At 40.8% G+C, this 16313-nt stretch overlaps 1 protein-coding gene across 8 annotated transcripts in view; it reads left to right on the forward strand.

Moving 5' to 3' along the window:
• Window positions 1–16313, forward strand: part of DMD (dystrophin) — a 1141085-nt gene that overhangs the window by 1073012 nt on the left and 51760 nt on the right. For all 8 annotated transcript variants that reach the window (XM_058829412.1, XM_058829411.1, XM_058829410.1 and 5 more), the window contains 4 exons: window positions 182–256; window positions 7939–8140; window positions 11508–11593; window positions 14209–14366. In XM_058829412.1, the coding sequence (XP_058685395.1) occupies window positions 182–256; window positions 7939–8140; window positions 11508–11593; window positions 14209–14366 (521 nt within the window). The remainder of the gene's footprint in view (window positions 1–181; window positions 257–7938; window positions 8141–11507; window positions 11594–14208; window positions 14367–16313) is intronic.

Here is a 16313-nt window from a genome sequence, read left to right on the forward strand (position 1 = left end):
TTTTTGGATGGTTGACTGTCAAGATTTGAGGGCTTTAGCTCAGTGAAATTTCTAATAAATTTTTTTCCCGTCTGTTTTATTAACCAACAGTTATAGTCTTGTAGTTCAACATAACAATGTCTTTGAGAGTTATCTGTAGTGTGAAAAGCTGATCTTTTATTCTAATATTGCCTCCCTACAGCTGACCTGAACAACGTCAGGTTCTCGGCGTACAGGACTGCCATGAAACTCCGCAGGCTGCAGAAAGCCCTCTGCTGTAAGTACCTGCCTGTGCCTCACCCTCTGCCAGGAAGGCTCCATGACCAAAGCACAAGTTTATTCACAGATTTCAGAAGCAGAAAAACACTCCCACACATGGCCCCATCTCTGCCTGGTACATGGAGACTTCTCACCTGACAGGCCTCCTGCTGCCAGCGGTTTGCATGATCATTGCAAAAACCAGAGTGCTGGGTGGTCTGCAGATCTGTCCCTTGTAAGGCAAGCTGCAGTTCAGAAATAAAACTGAACATAGTGTTCATATTTCTCATCTTTACACTCTTTGGCCAGGTATTTTGCCTGTGCCATGTCCTGTGTCAGCCACAGGTTTACAGCCGAAAGGAACAGAGTTGTGGTGTGTTGGGAGCAGTGAGAGCTCGTTGGGTGAAATAATCGCTTCAGAGCTGGAGTTCGTCAATGGTTCATTAAGTTGAATCTTGAACCCTGAGGGGTTATTGCCTTTAAATGAGATCATTGCAATAAACATTTAGGTTCATTTTTTCCCCAGCTTTCAGTTGTGTTGAGAAGTCTCTCATCAGCTGTACATTACTGATGTGCATGTTCGAACATTTTAATTCTCCCAACTGCTGTATGTTATTCTACTTCTCACTGGAATTACATTTCCTTTTCAGCTTATTGTAACCTGATAGCTAAATAATTCGCTCAGAGTTTTCTTGATAGGCCAGTCAGTTGCCAAAGCAAGCAGTTTATTAGACAGTCCTATTGGGAGGATTATTAAAATAGTTTAACATCCACAACTTGGCATTTAATTACAGGGTTAAATTTCTGACACAGTTGCAAATGTCTCAACTGTTGATTTATCTCAAGTTGGATTTGTGCTCACATGCTTTCTGGAACTGTGTCAAACCTCGGCATTTTTGAGCATGTTTACTTTTAGGCTTATAAGCATGGGTGAATTCTGCTAAAGTGTGCAGACGTAATTTCTGAATGTATGAAAGAACAGGGGGAAAAAGGAAAAAATAAACAATAAATGAAAAGTCTTGTAACATAATAAAAGATTTCAACATGAATGCAGTGACAAAGAAGGAATTATGATGATTAGAAATATAAACATCTTTCCATGGTACAGCACTTCTGCCACACTCACTGTGAAAATGTGATACAAAGAAACTGGAGTGATATGCAGTGAAAAGTATTTATAATCAATGCAGCACTGAAGGAAGCAGAATTTTTGGAATTAACTAGCTGGCAGTGCATAAGTGTAACTTGTAACAGGTTTTTATGACTAAAAGTGCAAAACTTTGCATGCCATTTTGTCTGTATTAGAATCACAGAATATTCTGAGTTGGAAGAATTCACACCACGTGCCTGAGAGCATTTTTCAGACACTTCTTGAATTCTGTCAGGCTTGGTGCTGTTTCCCTGGAGAACCTGTTCCAGTGCTCAACCACCTTCTGGGTGAAGAACCTTTTTCCAGTATCCAGACTAAACCTCCCCGGGCACAGCTTCAGACCATTCCCTTGGGTCCTGCCAGTAGTCACAGAGAGAAAAGACTAGTGCCCGCCCTTTGTCTTCCCCTGATGAGGAAGTTGTAACTGCAGTGAGGTCTCCTGCAGGCTGAGCCTAGTGATCTCAGCCCCTCCTCACATGGCTTCACCATCTCATTGCCCTCCAGATCCTTCACCATCCTCACTGCCTGTTGCAATCTTCTCCTGGGGGACCCCTGGACATACCATGATTTTTAGATGCACTACAACAACTGCCCTCCTTTGGATGCTCTTTAGCAGCTTCATGTCTTTTTTGTACTGTGGCACCCAGAGGTGCCCCCAGCACTGCAGGTGAGGCCGCCCCAGCCCAGAGCAGAGCGGGACAATCCCCTCCTTGCCCGGCTGGCCATGCTGGGCCTGATGTCCCCAGGACACGCTTGGCCCTCCTGGCTGCCAGGGCACTGCTGGCTCAGATTCAGCTTTCCATCCACCAGGACCCCCAGGCCCCTTTCCATGGTGCTGCTTTCCAGCCTCTCATTCCCCAGTCTGTCCGTACATCCAGGGTTGCCCCATCCCAGATGCAGAATCCAGCACTTTCCCTTGTTGAATTTCTCGTGGTTGGTGACTGCTCTAGCCTCTCATCTGTAGAGGTCTCTCTGCAGGGCCTCCCTGCCTTCGAGGGAGTCAACAGCTCCTCCCAGCTTTGTATCACCTGCAGATTTGCTCAGTGTCCCTTCCAGTGCTGTGTTCAAGTCCTTTATGAAGATACTGAAGAGCACAGGGCTGAGGATGGAGCCCTGTGGAGCCCCCTCAGTGACAGCTCACCACTCTGGTGTCACCCTGTTCACTGTAACCCTTTGTGCCCCATCTGTGAGTCGGCTGTTCACCCATCACATGGTATGTTTTTCCAGCAGAGGTCTGGGCATGTTGTCCAGAAAGATCCTGTGAGAGACAGTATTGAAAGTTTTACTTAAATCCAAACAGATTGCATGAACTGCCTTCCTTTGGTCAACTGGCTGGGTTACTATGTCATAAAATACTGGAATGGTCTGCCTGGGGAGGTGATGGAGTCACCATCCCTGGATGTGTTTAAAATAGATTGGATGTGGCACTCAGTACCATGGTTTAGTTGAGATGTTAGGGCATGGGTTGAACTCAATAATCTTGAAGGTCTCTTCCAGCCTGGTGATGCTATGTGATTCTGTGAAAAGGAAATGAAATTTGTTAAGCAGGACTTTCCCCTCACAAACATGTGCTGGCTGTGACTCTGTGGTCCTCCAGGTGTCTTTGAATAACTGATTCTTACTATTAAATAATTCTAGACTCATCTTGGACTTTTGTATTGGGTTTGCAGGGCCAGGTTTTGGTAGCAAGTGTCCAGGGGTGGTTTCTCTAAGAAGCTGCTAGACGTTTACTCCATGTCTGACACAGCCAGTGCCAGCCAGCTGCAAGACAGACCTGCTGTTGGCCAAGGCCAAGCCCATCAGTGGCAGTGGCAGTGCCTGTGGGATACTGTAGCTGAGAAGGGTGTGGGAGAAAATCTGTTGCACAGCAGCAGCTGGGAAAGAGGAGGGGAAATATGTGGAAGAACAACACTGCAAACACCAAGGTCAGTGTGGAAGGAGGGGGAGGAGATGCTCCAGGCACCAGAACTGAGATTCCTCTGTAGCATATGGAGAAGATCATGGTGAAGCAGCTGTGCCCCTGCTGCCCATAAGGCTCCAGAGCAGAGCAAATATCCACCTGCAGCCTGTGGAGGACCCCCTGCCAGAGCAGGTGGGTGCCTGAAGGAGGCTGTGACCCATGTGAAACCCATGCTAGAGCAGGCTCATGGCAGGAATTGTGAACTCTTGGAGAGGAGCCCATGCTGGAGCAGGTTTGCTGGCAGCACTGTCTGTTCCCAAAGGACTGCATCCTGTGGGAGGGATCCACTCTGGAGCAGTTTGTGAGGAGCTGCAGCCAGTGGGGAGAGCTTGCGTTGGAGCAGTTTGTAGAGGACTGTCTCTTGTGGGAGCAGACACTGGAGCAGGGGAAGAGTGGGAGGAATCCTCCTGCTGAGGAGAAGGCAGCAGCAGAAATAACATGTGATGAATTTACTGCAGCCCCCATTCCCATGCTGCTGCTGCAGGGGAGGAGGTAGAGAATTCGGGAGTGAAATTGACCCTGGGAAGAAGGGAGAGGTTGGGGGATGTGTTTTACGATTTAAGATTTATTGCTCATTATCCTCCTCTGATTTGTTTGGTAGTGAATTCAGGTGATTCTCCCAGGTTGGGTCTGTTTTGCCTGTGACAGTAACTCATGAGTGATCTCTCCCTGTCCTTATTTTGACCTGTGAACCTTTTGGTATATTTTCCCTCCCCTGTCCAGTTGAGCAAGCTGAAGTCAGTTCATCTCTTGAGGTTACATTTAGGTAAATTTTCAGAGAATTGATGCTCTCAGAGGCATGCAGTGGTGCTTACACTGATTACTCTAGCACATTCTTCATACTTGTATCTAAGGAGAAGTATTTAAGGAATTTGGTTAGCAGGCTTTGTTCTTAAAAATATTTTTGCCTGGAGACACCGTCATTGTATTTGTGTATTCTATCATTTCAGTGTCGCTTGTGAACTCAGTTCAATTAGGTTTTTTTTAAAACCTCAACTCATTACAAATTTTTTTTTCTGCATTTTGGCAATAGTAGAATTAGAGCACAGTGTTTCAGGGCTCCTACGCAAACGCAAAATGCCACTTGCAGTAGGCGCTGGTTTCAGGTCTTACTTTTCATTTCTGTTTTAAAATTGCAGGAGTTTTTAGATATATATATCCATATATGCCTATGTATATAACTATATATCTATATATCTTCTTTTCTGAAAACTTAATAGAAAACAGCAATTTTGTCTACTAAGGAGTACTCAAAAAATGTCTGTTTAATAGAAGGCCTGCAGAAGTAAAGGTACAGCCTACTTCTCAGTGGCAAGAATAAGAATGCTTTTAAAAGGGAGCTGTACTTAAACTTTAGTTCTTTTGCAGTTCATAAATCAGCCCAATGAATATTAAGACACTAGGATATTAAACCTAAAGAAGAATGTGGAAAATAGTAGTCCTTAAAAAATAAATGCTTATGTGTTGTGTTGTCTAGTGTGTGGCTTTATCATTTAAGCCTTCAAAATTGTTGTGAACATGCCAGGTGTAACTATTTCACCAGGTTTTTTTAAATGTACAGGTTCTTTTGATAGTCACATCAAAGCATGATGACTTTCTTGTTTTGCTACTTTTTAAATATTGATCTTCAAGTGCAAACCTCATCAGGACATTGTGATATCAATAAAATGAGATGTATTCACAAACTTTTCTTGGAAATGCAGCAAAAGGAAACACTCAAGAATTTCTGCTAGTGATCTTTTTTCCTTTAACTGTTCACAGAGTAAATTTAATATTTTTTTAATGTGTCAGCCAACAGCAGCAGGTTTCAGAGGAGATGATCTTGCACTCTGGGAGGACTGTTTATACTTTTTATTACCAGCCATATGTTGAGTTTTCCCTAAGTTCAGTTTGTGACCTCTAGAGTGTACTTTCTCCTGCCTGTTAATTGTCACTTCTGTCCTTCAACTGGTTACTTGTTCCATGTTGTCTTCTATACTTTTCTGGCAGTCTGACAGTGTCTAGTTAAAAACATCCCAATCTTTTCTCTATTGCCTTAGAGGCCAAAGAAATATTTATATAAATGACTTAGACTTCAAAGTAAGCTAGAAACCACTGCTCACACAGATTTTGGAGTCAGTTTTGGAATTTTAAATGGAAAAGTATTAAAGAGTGGCAGAAAAGCCACGAGAAGTGCAAAGCATAAAATGGTGTGGTTTATTTCAAGTAAAGCTTTTCAAATCACTGCATGGTGCCAGATACTCAGCTCTTCAATACATGTCTGACTGTGAAGCTTGTCTTGTGCAAGTTAATCATTCACAGGACCTCCGTATCTGCTTTTAGGAAAGAAATATGCAATTCCATGTTCTGGGACAGGACCCCACACACACATTTCTTAAATCTTGCTGGGAAAGATTAAAGAGGATCTTAATGTGATGAAGGCCAGAGCCTTCCTTTTTCCCACAGAAAGAGGTTCCCCAAAGCAGAACCTGTTGTCAAGCACATTTTAGCTTGTTGGGAGATGATTGTGTGTTACAAACTTCGGGATAGGACAGGAGGCTGATGAAGAGTGGGCTGAAAGGCTTTTCGGAATATGCTGCTTATTAACGGGAAAAGCTTTCACAAAGTGGAGTGACCTGTGTTTAGCAGTAGCTGCATACATAATTATGCTGCCACTCAGACGCCTGAGGGGTTCATTTAATTACCGTTGATTCGTAGTCTCAAAGGAGCTGAGAGTTCAGCCTAAAGCTTGGAGTTATAGGTGTTGTGAGGGCTGTGCTCTATTTTCATTTTGACTAATGAATTCTTAGAAGCAAAACATCTTTCTGAGACACTCAGGAGGAGTTCTGATGCTTTTGCAGGATATAACACTGACCTTAGCATAGCTATATTTTTTATGCTACTAGTTTAAACACAATATTCCAAAATACTTTATTTTAATAAATGTCCATATGCTAATGTGAAAAAAGTGAAACTCCAATAAAACCCTGCACAAAATCATGGAGTCAAAGTTAAATTTCTTGGTGTAATAATAGGCAAAGCATTCCAAGGTTTCCTTATTCACTCTATGACTAGGTATGTTAGGCCCAGAGGATGAAATTTTCAGAACTGCTTAAGGGATTTAGTAGCAGAAGTCCCTATTGATTTCCAATGAAATGTATGCTCTTGAAATATTTTTGGCAATTACAAAATCCCAGCGTACTGTCCAAGCAGCATTGCGAACCAGCCCTGTGGGCAGCTAAAGTATTTCTCATCTCCCACTAGGACATCAAAGGGGCAGTTTCATCCTGGGTAAAATAGGATATTCAAGTGTGAATTTGTGAAATGGGCCCTTAAACAGGATCAAGTTCTAAAAAAATTCCTGTATTTAGCCTCTGCTCATTATGGAGGTGCTTTTTGATGTTATGAAGAGATGCTGCTTACCAGAATTCAAGAAAACACATTTTTTATTCCAGTGAGAGAAGAACTGGTCTTGTAGTTGAGTCAGTTCATTTTCCAGTTTTGTGAAGAATTTCCTGGATGATTTTGGGCAGTTCATTTTGGACCAGATGCTGTTACCTTAGGTCATATTGCATCATGCTGTACTTTGTGACTGCTCATGGTATGAGCAGCATTAACAGCATCTGGGCTTTAACATTCCCATTGCACACACCCTGGAAATTCACTGCAAGGAGTTACAAAGCTTTCCTGTGGCAGCCGGAAGATCGTCATCAAGCATCTCATCTTTCTGATTTCCTTTGTTCTTATTCCTGCCTTACTTTGTAAACCAGCATCCCATAATTTTGTGTGCCCTAAGTGTGGTGCTTGGTGATGTTAGTTTGCAGAGGTTAAGAGCTGAGAAAGAGAAGTTCAGTTTTGCCCTGGAAATCCGCATTTCAAAATGCAACTGACTCAAACTGGAACAGAAATCAAGTTTATAAATGTCTGTGACAAAAAACGGTTGCATGTTGACTAAGGTTTAAACGTGTCTTACCCTGTAATGCCATAGAGGTATTTATAAATAAAAATGCTCTTCAGAATTAAAAATGGGTACATTTAATAATAAATATTGAAACAAGGCGTTTAGTGTTTCCAGAACCTTCTTTTCACTGTCCTCACTAGAGGAAAAGTAACAGAGAGGATAATCACAGTTCAGCTCTGATTTGTTTGCATATTCCTTGTGGAGTTTGGTTCGGTTAAAATTGCTCGACTTCTCTAAGAAATGGGCAACACCTCTCAGGAAGGCTGATGACCTGTGCTAAGGTGAGAGCACATTTGGTGAATGCAGTAATCAAATATTAGCCTATCTGTTGAAACATAAAGCATGAAATACGTAATTTTTACTTGCACAGTAATTGATGTATGATATTTCCATGGGACCCAAGAGCATAATAAGTACTTTACAGCTAAAAATGAAACAGATACGCACTGGTCTCTAAGGCCACAGCTAAGTAACAGTGCATCTGTAGGAGTCCTGAAACCAGTCTTGCATGTGACTTTCAGAGGACATTTTACATCCTCTGGCCAGGCACATAAGCCAAGTGCAGTGCTCTCATTTACTTTTTGGATGTGGGTAATACCACCACTGTTTCTGTTCCGTCTTTATGGTTGTGTATTTTTTTTATTCCAACAGTGGATCTCCTGAGTCTGTCTGCTGCATGTGATGCCTTGGACCAGCACAACCTCAAACAGAACGACCAGCCAATGGATATTCTGCAGATCATTAACTGCCTGACCACCATTTATGATCGACTGGAGCAAGAGCACAACAACCTGGTCAATGTTCCCCTTTGTGTGGACATGTGCCTCAACTGGCTTCTGAATGTCTATGACACGTATGTATGGGGGGCTCAGCACGTGGGAAAGCTCCAGAAGCTTTCCCAGTAGCAGAGGGGGAGAGGGAGGATGTATTGAGCTGTTTGCCTCATTATGGCATGGGTGGCTTGGAGCTGAAAAAAGGGTAGTTGAAGAGAAAGTTTAATAAACCTAATGGTTTAATGACTGCATTTAGTTGAATCAATACAGCCCTTGGTTAGGCTTACAATCCTGGATTTATCAAGCTATTCAATGAGAGAGCTAGAAAACAACTTTTTAAGCAGATTTTTGTGTTCAGACCAATTCTCTAACTTCATATCTGTCAACAGTAGGTCATGACTTTACATGGCTTTTTGATTTATTTTGATAAAGAAGTTCAAGAGAATTATCAAGCAACAGAATGAACACTGTATGAACCCTTGCCTGTCTATACCTCCAGATGTTAAACCTTTTCAAATATGTCAGTTTTCTATAACTTTAAATCTGTCATTCTTTTTCAAAGATGGAAGAGGGTCATCTCTTGTCTTGTCTAATGTGCTTACAGCCCTTAGCTGCAAGAAGATTTGAGAAATACTGAATTCAAAATTTAATTTTAAAAAATGTACCCATTGGTATAAATACAACAGATTAAATATACCTGAAGAAAATTTGTGGGTATTTCTTTTAAGTGGGTTAATGATGCTGCTCGTAATTCATAGGCAAATTCCAACATACGTTTGTAAGCTCATTTTAGATTAAGCCATTATATTTGTATTTGGTAAATTTAAATTTTAAAAAGTCAGTGAAAGTATTTTATTTTGTTTATAAGGTATTTATCAGCTACTTTCAGGCAGACATACTCATTACTGTGGCAGAATAAGCATTCACCTATAGAATTGGAAGCTCATGGGACAGTTACTGTATTTCCAGTGACATTTTGAGCAATGCTGTTGTTATAGGGCCATAACATTGTTCTTCCATCCACCTTTTGTCACAGCAGTGAATCTTCAGTGATCACATGCAAAAAATAAGTACAGATTTGTACAGATCATGTCTTCCTGAAGGACCACCTCCAATAAGTCAGTTTTTTGTGACATTCCCTGTAGCAGCTGCAGTATCCTGTGAAGTGGATTACCCCGATTACATTATATTTCTTTTAGTTTACCAGGGAATGGGGCGATATTCATTCAAGACACAGGTTTTATTTGTTTAATCTGCTTTGGCTTTCACAGAACAGTGATCCACTTCTTAGTTACCATGAGCCATAAATAACGTATAAAGACTCCCAGTTAGTGAAACAAAACATGTGCTGGGGATATTAATGTGTATCAGTCACATAGGAGGCAGATAGGGAACTAAAGGTCATTCCACAGGCTGCTTCTAAGCTGAACTGTCCAGTTTAGATGTGATGTGCACTAGCCATGTCCCGTCTAGCTTTCTTTATGTTGCACTGTGCTGCAAGTACAACATTAGAAATTATAATTATCTGCCTCCAGGCAATTCCCTAGGTATGCTGGGGAGCTGCATATTGCAGGGCATAATGGAGCACAGAGGTGTTTTATGTGTGAGGAAAGCTTGTAGCTATTTTACCAAAATTCAAGTTAGAATTACACTGGTAAGAGAGGTGACCTTAGGGTTATATGTGTTTAGTTTTCATTGTGAACTTAATAGACAGGGATCAACCAAAGTGCACAGCACTACTGGAGACACTTAATTAAATGTACTGCATCTTTACTTTTCTTATAATTGAAAACTGTCATTTGTAAAGATATTAATCAAATTCACAGTCAATGACTGATCTAATTATGGGTACAGCTCTGCAAATCCAGCACATTTTGGATTTGTTTTAATTGATCAGTCACTCATGCTCATTTGCAGTAGCATGCTAAATTATTGGTTTGACTTGGGAGGAGAGGAGAGTGAACTGAACAACTCATGATTCGTACAAGTTTCAATTTAATTGCCTGGCAGAGCAATCATTATTCTATATTCTTCTCATGTATAATTTGCATGAGTCTGGTATTCATCAGGAGGAGTTTCTCAGGGCACAGATGATAATTAATTTGGAAAAAGATGTTAGAGAGAGGAGTAAGAGGACCAGAGTATGGAAAGCACAGGTGTACTACAAATGGTTATTCATAATGAAAAATGCAAGATTCTTAAACAAAAAGCTGCAAATTCTAAATTTGGCTTTGTCTGCGGGTTTCAGTCTGTACCTTTTACAGGATTTACAGGGGAGATGTATGGGTAAACGAGCACCGCTGGCTCCTCAGCTCTTTCATAGGATTAAAAAGACCACATGCATCTTTACCTGTGGTGCAGCCTGATGCATGACCACAGCCTGCCTCTACTTGATTTATCTTATTCCCAGTGGGGGCCTTACTGGTGACGCTTCAAAGCTGTTGATAAAGCTCTGCTTCAAAAATGTTTGGTTTAGGGAAGCTAATGCTTCTTTGTGTATGTCTTCGTTTGCAGTAGTGGTTGCATATTTGAAATGCTATCAGAAACAATAGTCTGGGGGGGAAGCCAGCAACTGGAAGTAAATTGAATTAAAGCAGATGACTGAGAGAAGATGTGAAGGTTTGTCACTGCGTCGCCTGCAGCTCAGAGGAGGATGTTGTTCTCGCTGTCACATTAGAAAGCAAAAGTAGTGTGGGCAGGTTACAAGGCAGGAGTGAGCATGAGGGGGAGGCAGCAGGGGCTGGCTGGAGTGCCCCAGCCCCTTGGCACTGCACAGGAGAGGTTTGACCACTGTGAGGAGGAGCTCAGAAACCACACCAAGGTGTTAATGGCATAACTGTACAGCCTGCCTGCCTTGCCATGATATCTAGGCAAGTTTTATCATTCACCCAAACATATTACGAGTGCCTCTGTCACTGCACACTGCTGGCAGAGGCTGCTTTTTTGTGCTCGGCTTCCTGTTGCCTTTTCAGGCAAGTCAGGGCATGGTTGGCAGACAGTAAGCAAAGACTTCCTAAAAACGACTGCTACATCGGATTTCTGGTGAAAGTAAAGCTATATTGTCTTTGGCAAAACAGCTGGTTTGCTGTTCAGTCAGGGACCTCATCTCCTCTGAGAATCACTCAGCAGCAGTTCACAGAGAAGCCTGTTCAAGGAATCATAGGGTAAAGACACTTCATTCACTTTTTTATAAAAAAGGAGACGAGCAGTTATTTCTGATCGAGACCATTTTGGGTAGAATTGATACAACAGCACAGTTCAGCTATGCCTTTGAAGCCACAGCAGTGTTTTATTTTTCACTTCTAGCTTGACTAATAACCATCCAGCTCGAATGTTCTCTGTGAGATTTAATTTAGGAAGACTAGAGTACTACAGTGAACTTGGCTATAGTAAACAAATTATGACATTAATGGATTGTATTATCAGCCAATGTTTCTTTTCCATTAGGGGTCGAACAGGAAGGATCCGTGTCTTATCTTTCAAAACTGGTGTCGTATCCCTTTGTAAAGCACACCTGGAAGATAAATATAGATGTAAGTCGATATAATTATTTTGGGTTTACCTTATGTTTGTGTTCCTGTTTTATTCCTCCTGTTTATTTACTGAATAAACATTTAAATAACATACAGAGACATTTTAGATATTGCAGATGTCATGTGTTAATTTGCTTCACCTTGTACTTTTAAGTTATTTATTCTCTGTAGTTTTAGATACTTTAGCACTGTGGTTGCTGAACATTTTTGATCACAGCCCTCCCAACATAAAGATTTTTGACCGTGCACTTCCAGTAGATGTATGTCTATTTATAAATTATGTACACTTATCACTGTATTAGTATATTGTCTGCATTATAAAGCGTACCAGAAGTAGGAAGTTAGGAAGGATGTGATGAAGATGAAATAAACACTATTTTGAAACTTTCAATTGAATCTATTGTCTGTACAAAAAGTATTTCTTTACTGCACCCTATTGGATTGTCTTGAACACTCCCTGAGGCACAAGAACCCATTTGGAGACCTGCACACCTTTGAGCCCCTTTGGTTCAGCACACCTTTATACATAAAAATGCATGTCTACAGGACACTTACATTATACTATTTTCAAATATACTAACTTTTTAAAATGATTCCCACATTGTGGTCAGTCTTATTATGTACATTGTGTTTAAATGTAATTGCTTACTTTAAATAAATAAATATTAAAGGTGTGCAAATTTTACACATTTTAAGAGATGAAGTACTTAACTCCACTTGCAGTCTTAATTTTGCCTGACTAATGAGTCACTTCACTAATGAGACTAGGATCCAGAAAAGATTGACTGATAAATGTAGTTCTCAAGAGTAACTTTCTTGTCAAATTAACTGGTATCATTCATTCATGCACTTAAAAATACCACTGAAAATCCAACCTTTAGGGTTTGACCCAATACCATAGCAATTCTTCATCAGTTGTTATCATTTTAGTCTCTAATAATGCAAGCTGAAGAACTCTAAGGAGAAAACAGACAGTACCAACAGCGGGGTCTGTGCATGACAATGTGTAATTGGATCAGATTTTAGGGCAATCACAATAAATGTCACAGTTTAGATTTCTAGATGTTTCATGTGGGTGTTAAGAAAAAGTGTTCAGAAAATCTTTTAAGAAAATTACTCAGTAGAGATATTTTTAAAAATTATATTTCATCAAAGATTATCAAAGTTATAAAGGAAACCATTTATTCATGTTTTAGATTCTCCTGCAGTGTGTGTGCACGGTAATGCATAACCTTTTAAGCGTCCTGTAACCTTTCTGAGGACACTTAATGTTTTAATGACAGGGAAATTGAAAGCTGGATAACTGTGGGAGTGGAAGGACTTGTGTCTGTCTTGCTGTGGTCTGGCTTTGCCATCCATGCTGAAGTTGTGGTGCAGTTGCCATTAGTATTGCTGCAAGTATGCAATGACTTGCACCCCTTACAATTTTTCTGTCTCATTTGTGCAGCAGAGCAGAGTTGGTTGTGCTAGAGCAGCAGTCTTAAGGCTTGCAGAGGTGATGGAAGCATTCATCCCAGAATTATTCATTATGAAACTAGACTTTGCAAGAGTGAAATTCATGTAATTAAAAAATAATCCTTTCTCTATCTGTTCCTTTATTCCTTTGGAAGAAAACAGGTGTCAAAGCAGTGCTAGGAAAGTTATCTCAAACAGCACCTTTATAATTGTATCCCTGGTGTTGGGTGAAATATTAAAGTGACTCCAAAAAAAGAGCATTATTTTATTCTAGTCTTATTTTGCTCTCTCTTTTTACTTTTTAACTGTTGAAAAGTAAGGAGAATTTATCCAGGTAATGAATGTATTGTCAACAGAGATGTTGCCAAATATTTTATTTAATGATAACCTGGTTTTTTTCTTTTTATTGTGAATTCTATAACCTCCTCAATATATACGTAGTACAATGAATTCCTACCAAATTAAATTGAGCTTATGAAGGGATAATAATTCTGTCCTGTAAGGATTCTTTTCTAGAATGATGTAACAGCAGAACATGGCTTCAAGTGAGATTTCACTTCAGAAGCAAAAAATTAATACGATATTAAAATTTGTGATGGATGGCAGGTTCTGCCATACTGTAATTCTTTTATTTTAGAAATTCTCTTGAATCAAAAGATCATCATATATCAAAGTTAGGAAGCTCTTGTTTATCATTGTAACTCATCTGGAAGAGAAATGGATTCTCTGAGTTGTGTTTTGATTGCTAAGACTTGAAAAGGTGCTCTGTGTTGTATGAAATTATTTTACCATTAAACATTAAGACATCTGTGTTGTGGCATGAAGATGCTGCTGTTTAGTTAGCTTTGTTATGGAGTCACTGCTGCTATTATCAGTAATGACACAGGTGCTGTGGCTTAGAGTGTTCTCTAAGGTACAGAGAAATACTGGTATTTCTTCCCAGGTACGAGCCAGTAACACTGTTAAAAATTACCGCTAGGCTCAACATTTCATAGAAAAACCCTGGTGTTCATGGGGAAAGAAGCAGCCAGATTGAAGTCATATTTGTGTACATGTCCTCCAAGGCTGCCGACCACACCAGCGAGCACAAGGCAAATCTGGGCTGCTTGCCATGTCCTGATAGCCATGCTTGACCTCTGGTGTCCTTCTCCTTCCTCCAGACCTGTTCAAACAAGTGGCAAGTTCCACTGGCTTCTGTGACCAGCGCCGGCTGGGGCTGCTGCTGCACGACTCCATCCAGATCCCCCGGCAGCTGGGGGAGGTGGCGTCCTTCGGGGGCAGCAACATCGAGCCGAGCGTCAGGAGCTGCTTTCAGTTTGTAAGTTTGTGTTGTGCTGGCTCCGAGTTTTCCCACTGGTGTTTTGTGTTGAGCTGTACTTCTGAGGAGGATTGAAAACCTGGGATGAGGCTTAGGGTACTGAGGGTCATCTGATGGTGGTGGCCATTGGTGGTATATTTGAATTAGCTCAGACAGCAGGTAATTGTCATTGGGGCTTGTGTTGGAACTGAACCCTGCAAACAGTGTCTTTGTTGTGGCAACTCCTGGCTTTACAGTTTTCTATTGCCCAGCAGTAGATAACTATTTATTGCTGTCATGTAGGTGAGCAGCAGTGGTTTATCTGAATTTTGGGCATGTACATACCAATGACAGCCCGGTGCCTAGGGGAGTGATAGGCGACTGCCTGCAGTGTTGCCTAGGGGTGAGGAGTGCTCAGTGAGCTCCTTCCACTCCTTGAATGGATAATACCAGTTTTCTTTTAAAGAGTACTGAAAGAATTCCTGTCCTGTCTGTTGAGGAATACACAAGCAAACTTGAGGCTCTTTTTCAAACTTGTAAATTATTTAATCTGGGGAAGGAAGAGAGTTAAGGGAATTATTCATCCTTATCATAACTACCAGCAGAATGCACAAGATGAAGACAGCTGCTTAATGAAAAGGTAGAGGAGGGGAGGTAATGTATGGTCTGTGATTAACTCTAAATGCATCTTCTACATTACAATGGAAGAAAGCTCTTTTCCCATCTCCTCACTGTCCCTGAGGGATTTTTTTGTTTGCTCCGGGAAGGGGGGAGTTGTTTGCTTTTTTGCCTGCTGCTCAAGTTTCATTATATAGTAGTTTCAGTTCTGTACTAAGCAAAACACAGCAAGTGTTTTCAATGAATATTAATGCATGGAAGTCGACTGCTTACACACAATGACTATGAAAAGAATCTTAATTCTAAAATCATCACAAACTTCAGTTGTGATGGGATATTAACTTCCTGTATTTTTGACATTTCTTTTAACAGATTAATTAGACAGGATTTACATTTGACTGTTTCTGTCATTCACATCCTGACCTTTTATAATTCTAATTTGTATTTGATGCCGTTTCAGAATGAGTGTTTTATAGGGCTGTGTCCTGGGTGGATAACTCATGCTCATAAACTGTGCACAGTGATGTTGATAGTTGTGTTAGATCCTGCTGGTGTTTTCAGGCCTTGACTTCCATGTTGAGCTTTCAAGTGACACCAACACAAAATTATTATGCAGCAAATCCATGGTAAAAACTTTGTACAAATGACCTTCCTCAGAAATTAGGACTCACTGGATTCTGTCATTTTCCCAAGTGAAGGTGAACAGCACTTTAGAACATCATTGAAAAACTGATAAGGAAAGTGACCTCAGAATCTAGCAAAACCATAGTTGTTTTTTTTTTAAAGAGGACTGCCATTCTGTGTGTTTCTACTAGGAATAAAACAATATAAAATCACAGTGATGAAACACACCAAACCCATTTTTTTAAGGTAGGAAGAAAACTCTTGGAGATGGTCCTGTGCTGGTCTGGGAGTTGGACTCAGTGATTCTTGTGGGTTCCTTCCAACTAAACTTATTCAGTGATTCTGTGATTTTGTGATAACTGTTTATTTGAGCAAAATGAGTTAGCAACATTGTTATTAGAAATGAAGACATGTCAGCAGGCTGAATGTTGTACCACATCCAGCTGCTGGCATTTCTAGGAACAGCCCAAGCACTGCTGGACACAACCTTTGGCAAGCTCAGAAATCAGAGCACCAGAAAACCTGAGGTTTCCTTCTCTTACCTGCCCTGAAAAATAGATTTTCTTCTTACCTGCAATAGGAAGAATGTCATCCTCTCTTTTTTCCTCTGGATGAAGCTTCATTTTAACTCTCAGAGTACAGGTTGATTTCCATCCTGGGCTGCAGCAGAACAGATGATCTTCTAGGAGGGACAGAAAGGGGGAGGGAGGCTGAGACTAGGAGGGG

The sequence above is a fragment of the Poecile atricapillus genome, chromosome 1 (assembly GCF_030490865.1).
Source record: "Poecile atricapillus isolate bPoeAtr1 chromosome 1, bPoeAtr1.hap1, whole genome shotgun sequence".
NCBI lineage: Eukaryota > Metazoa > Chordata > Aves > Passeriformes > Paridae > Poecile > Poecile atricapillus.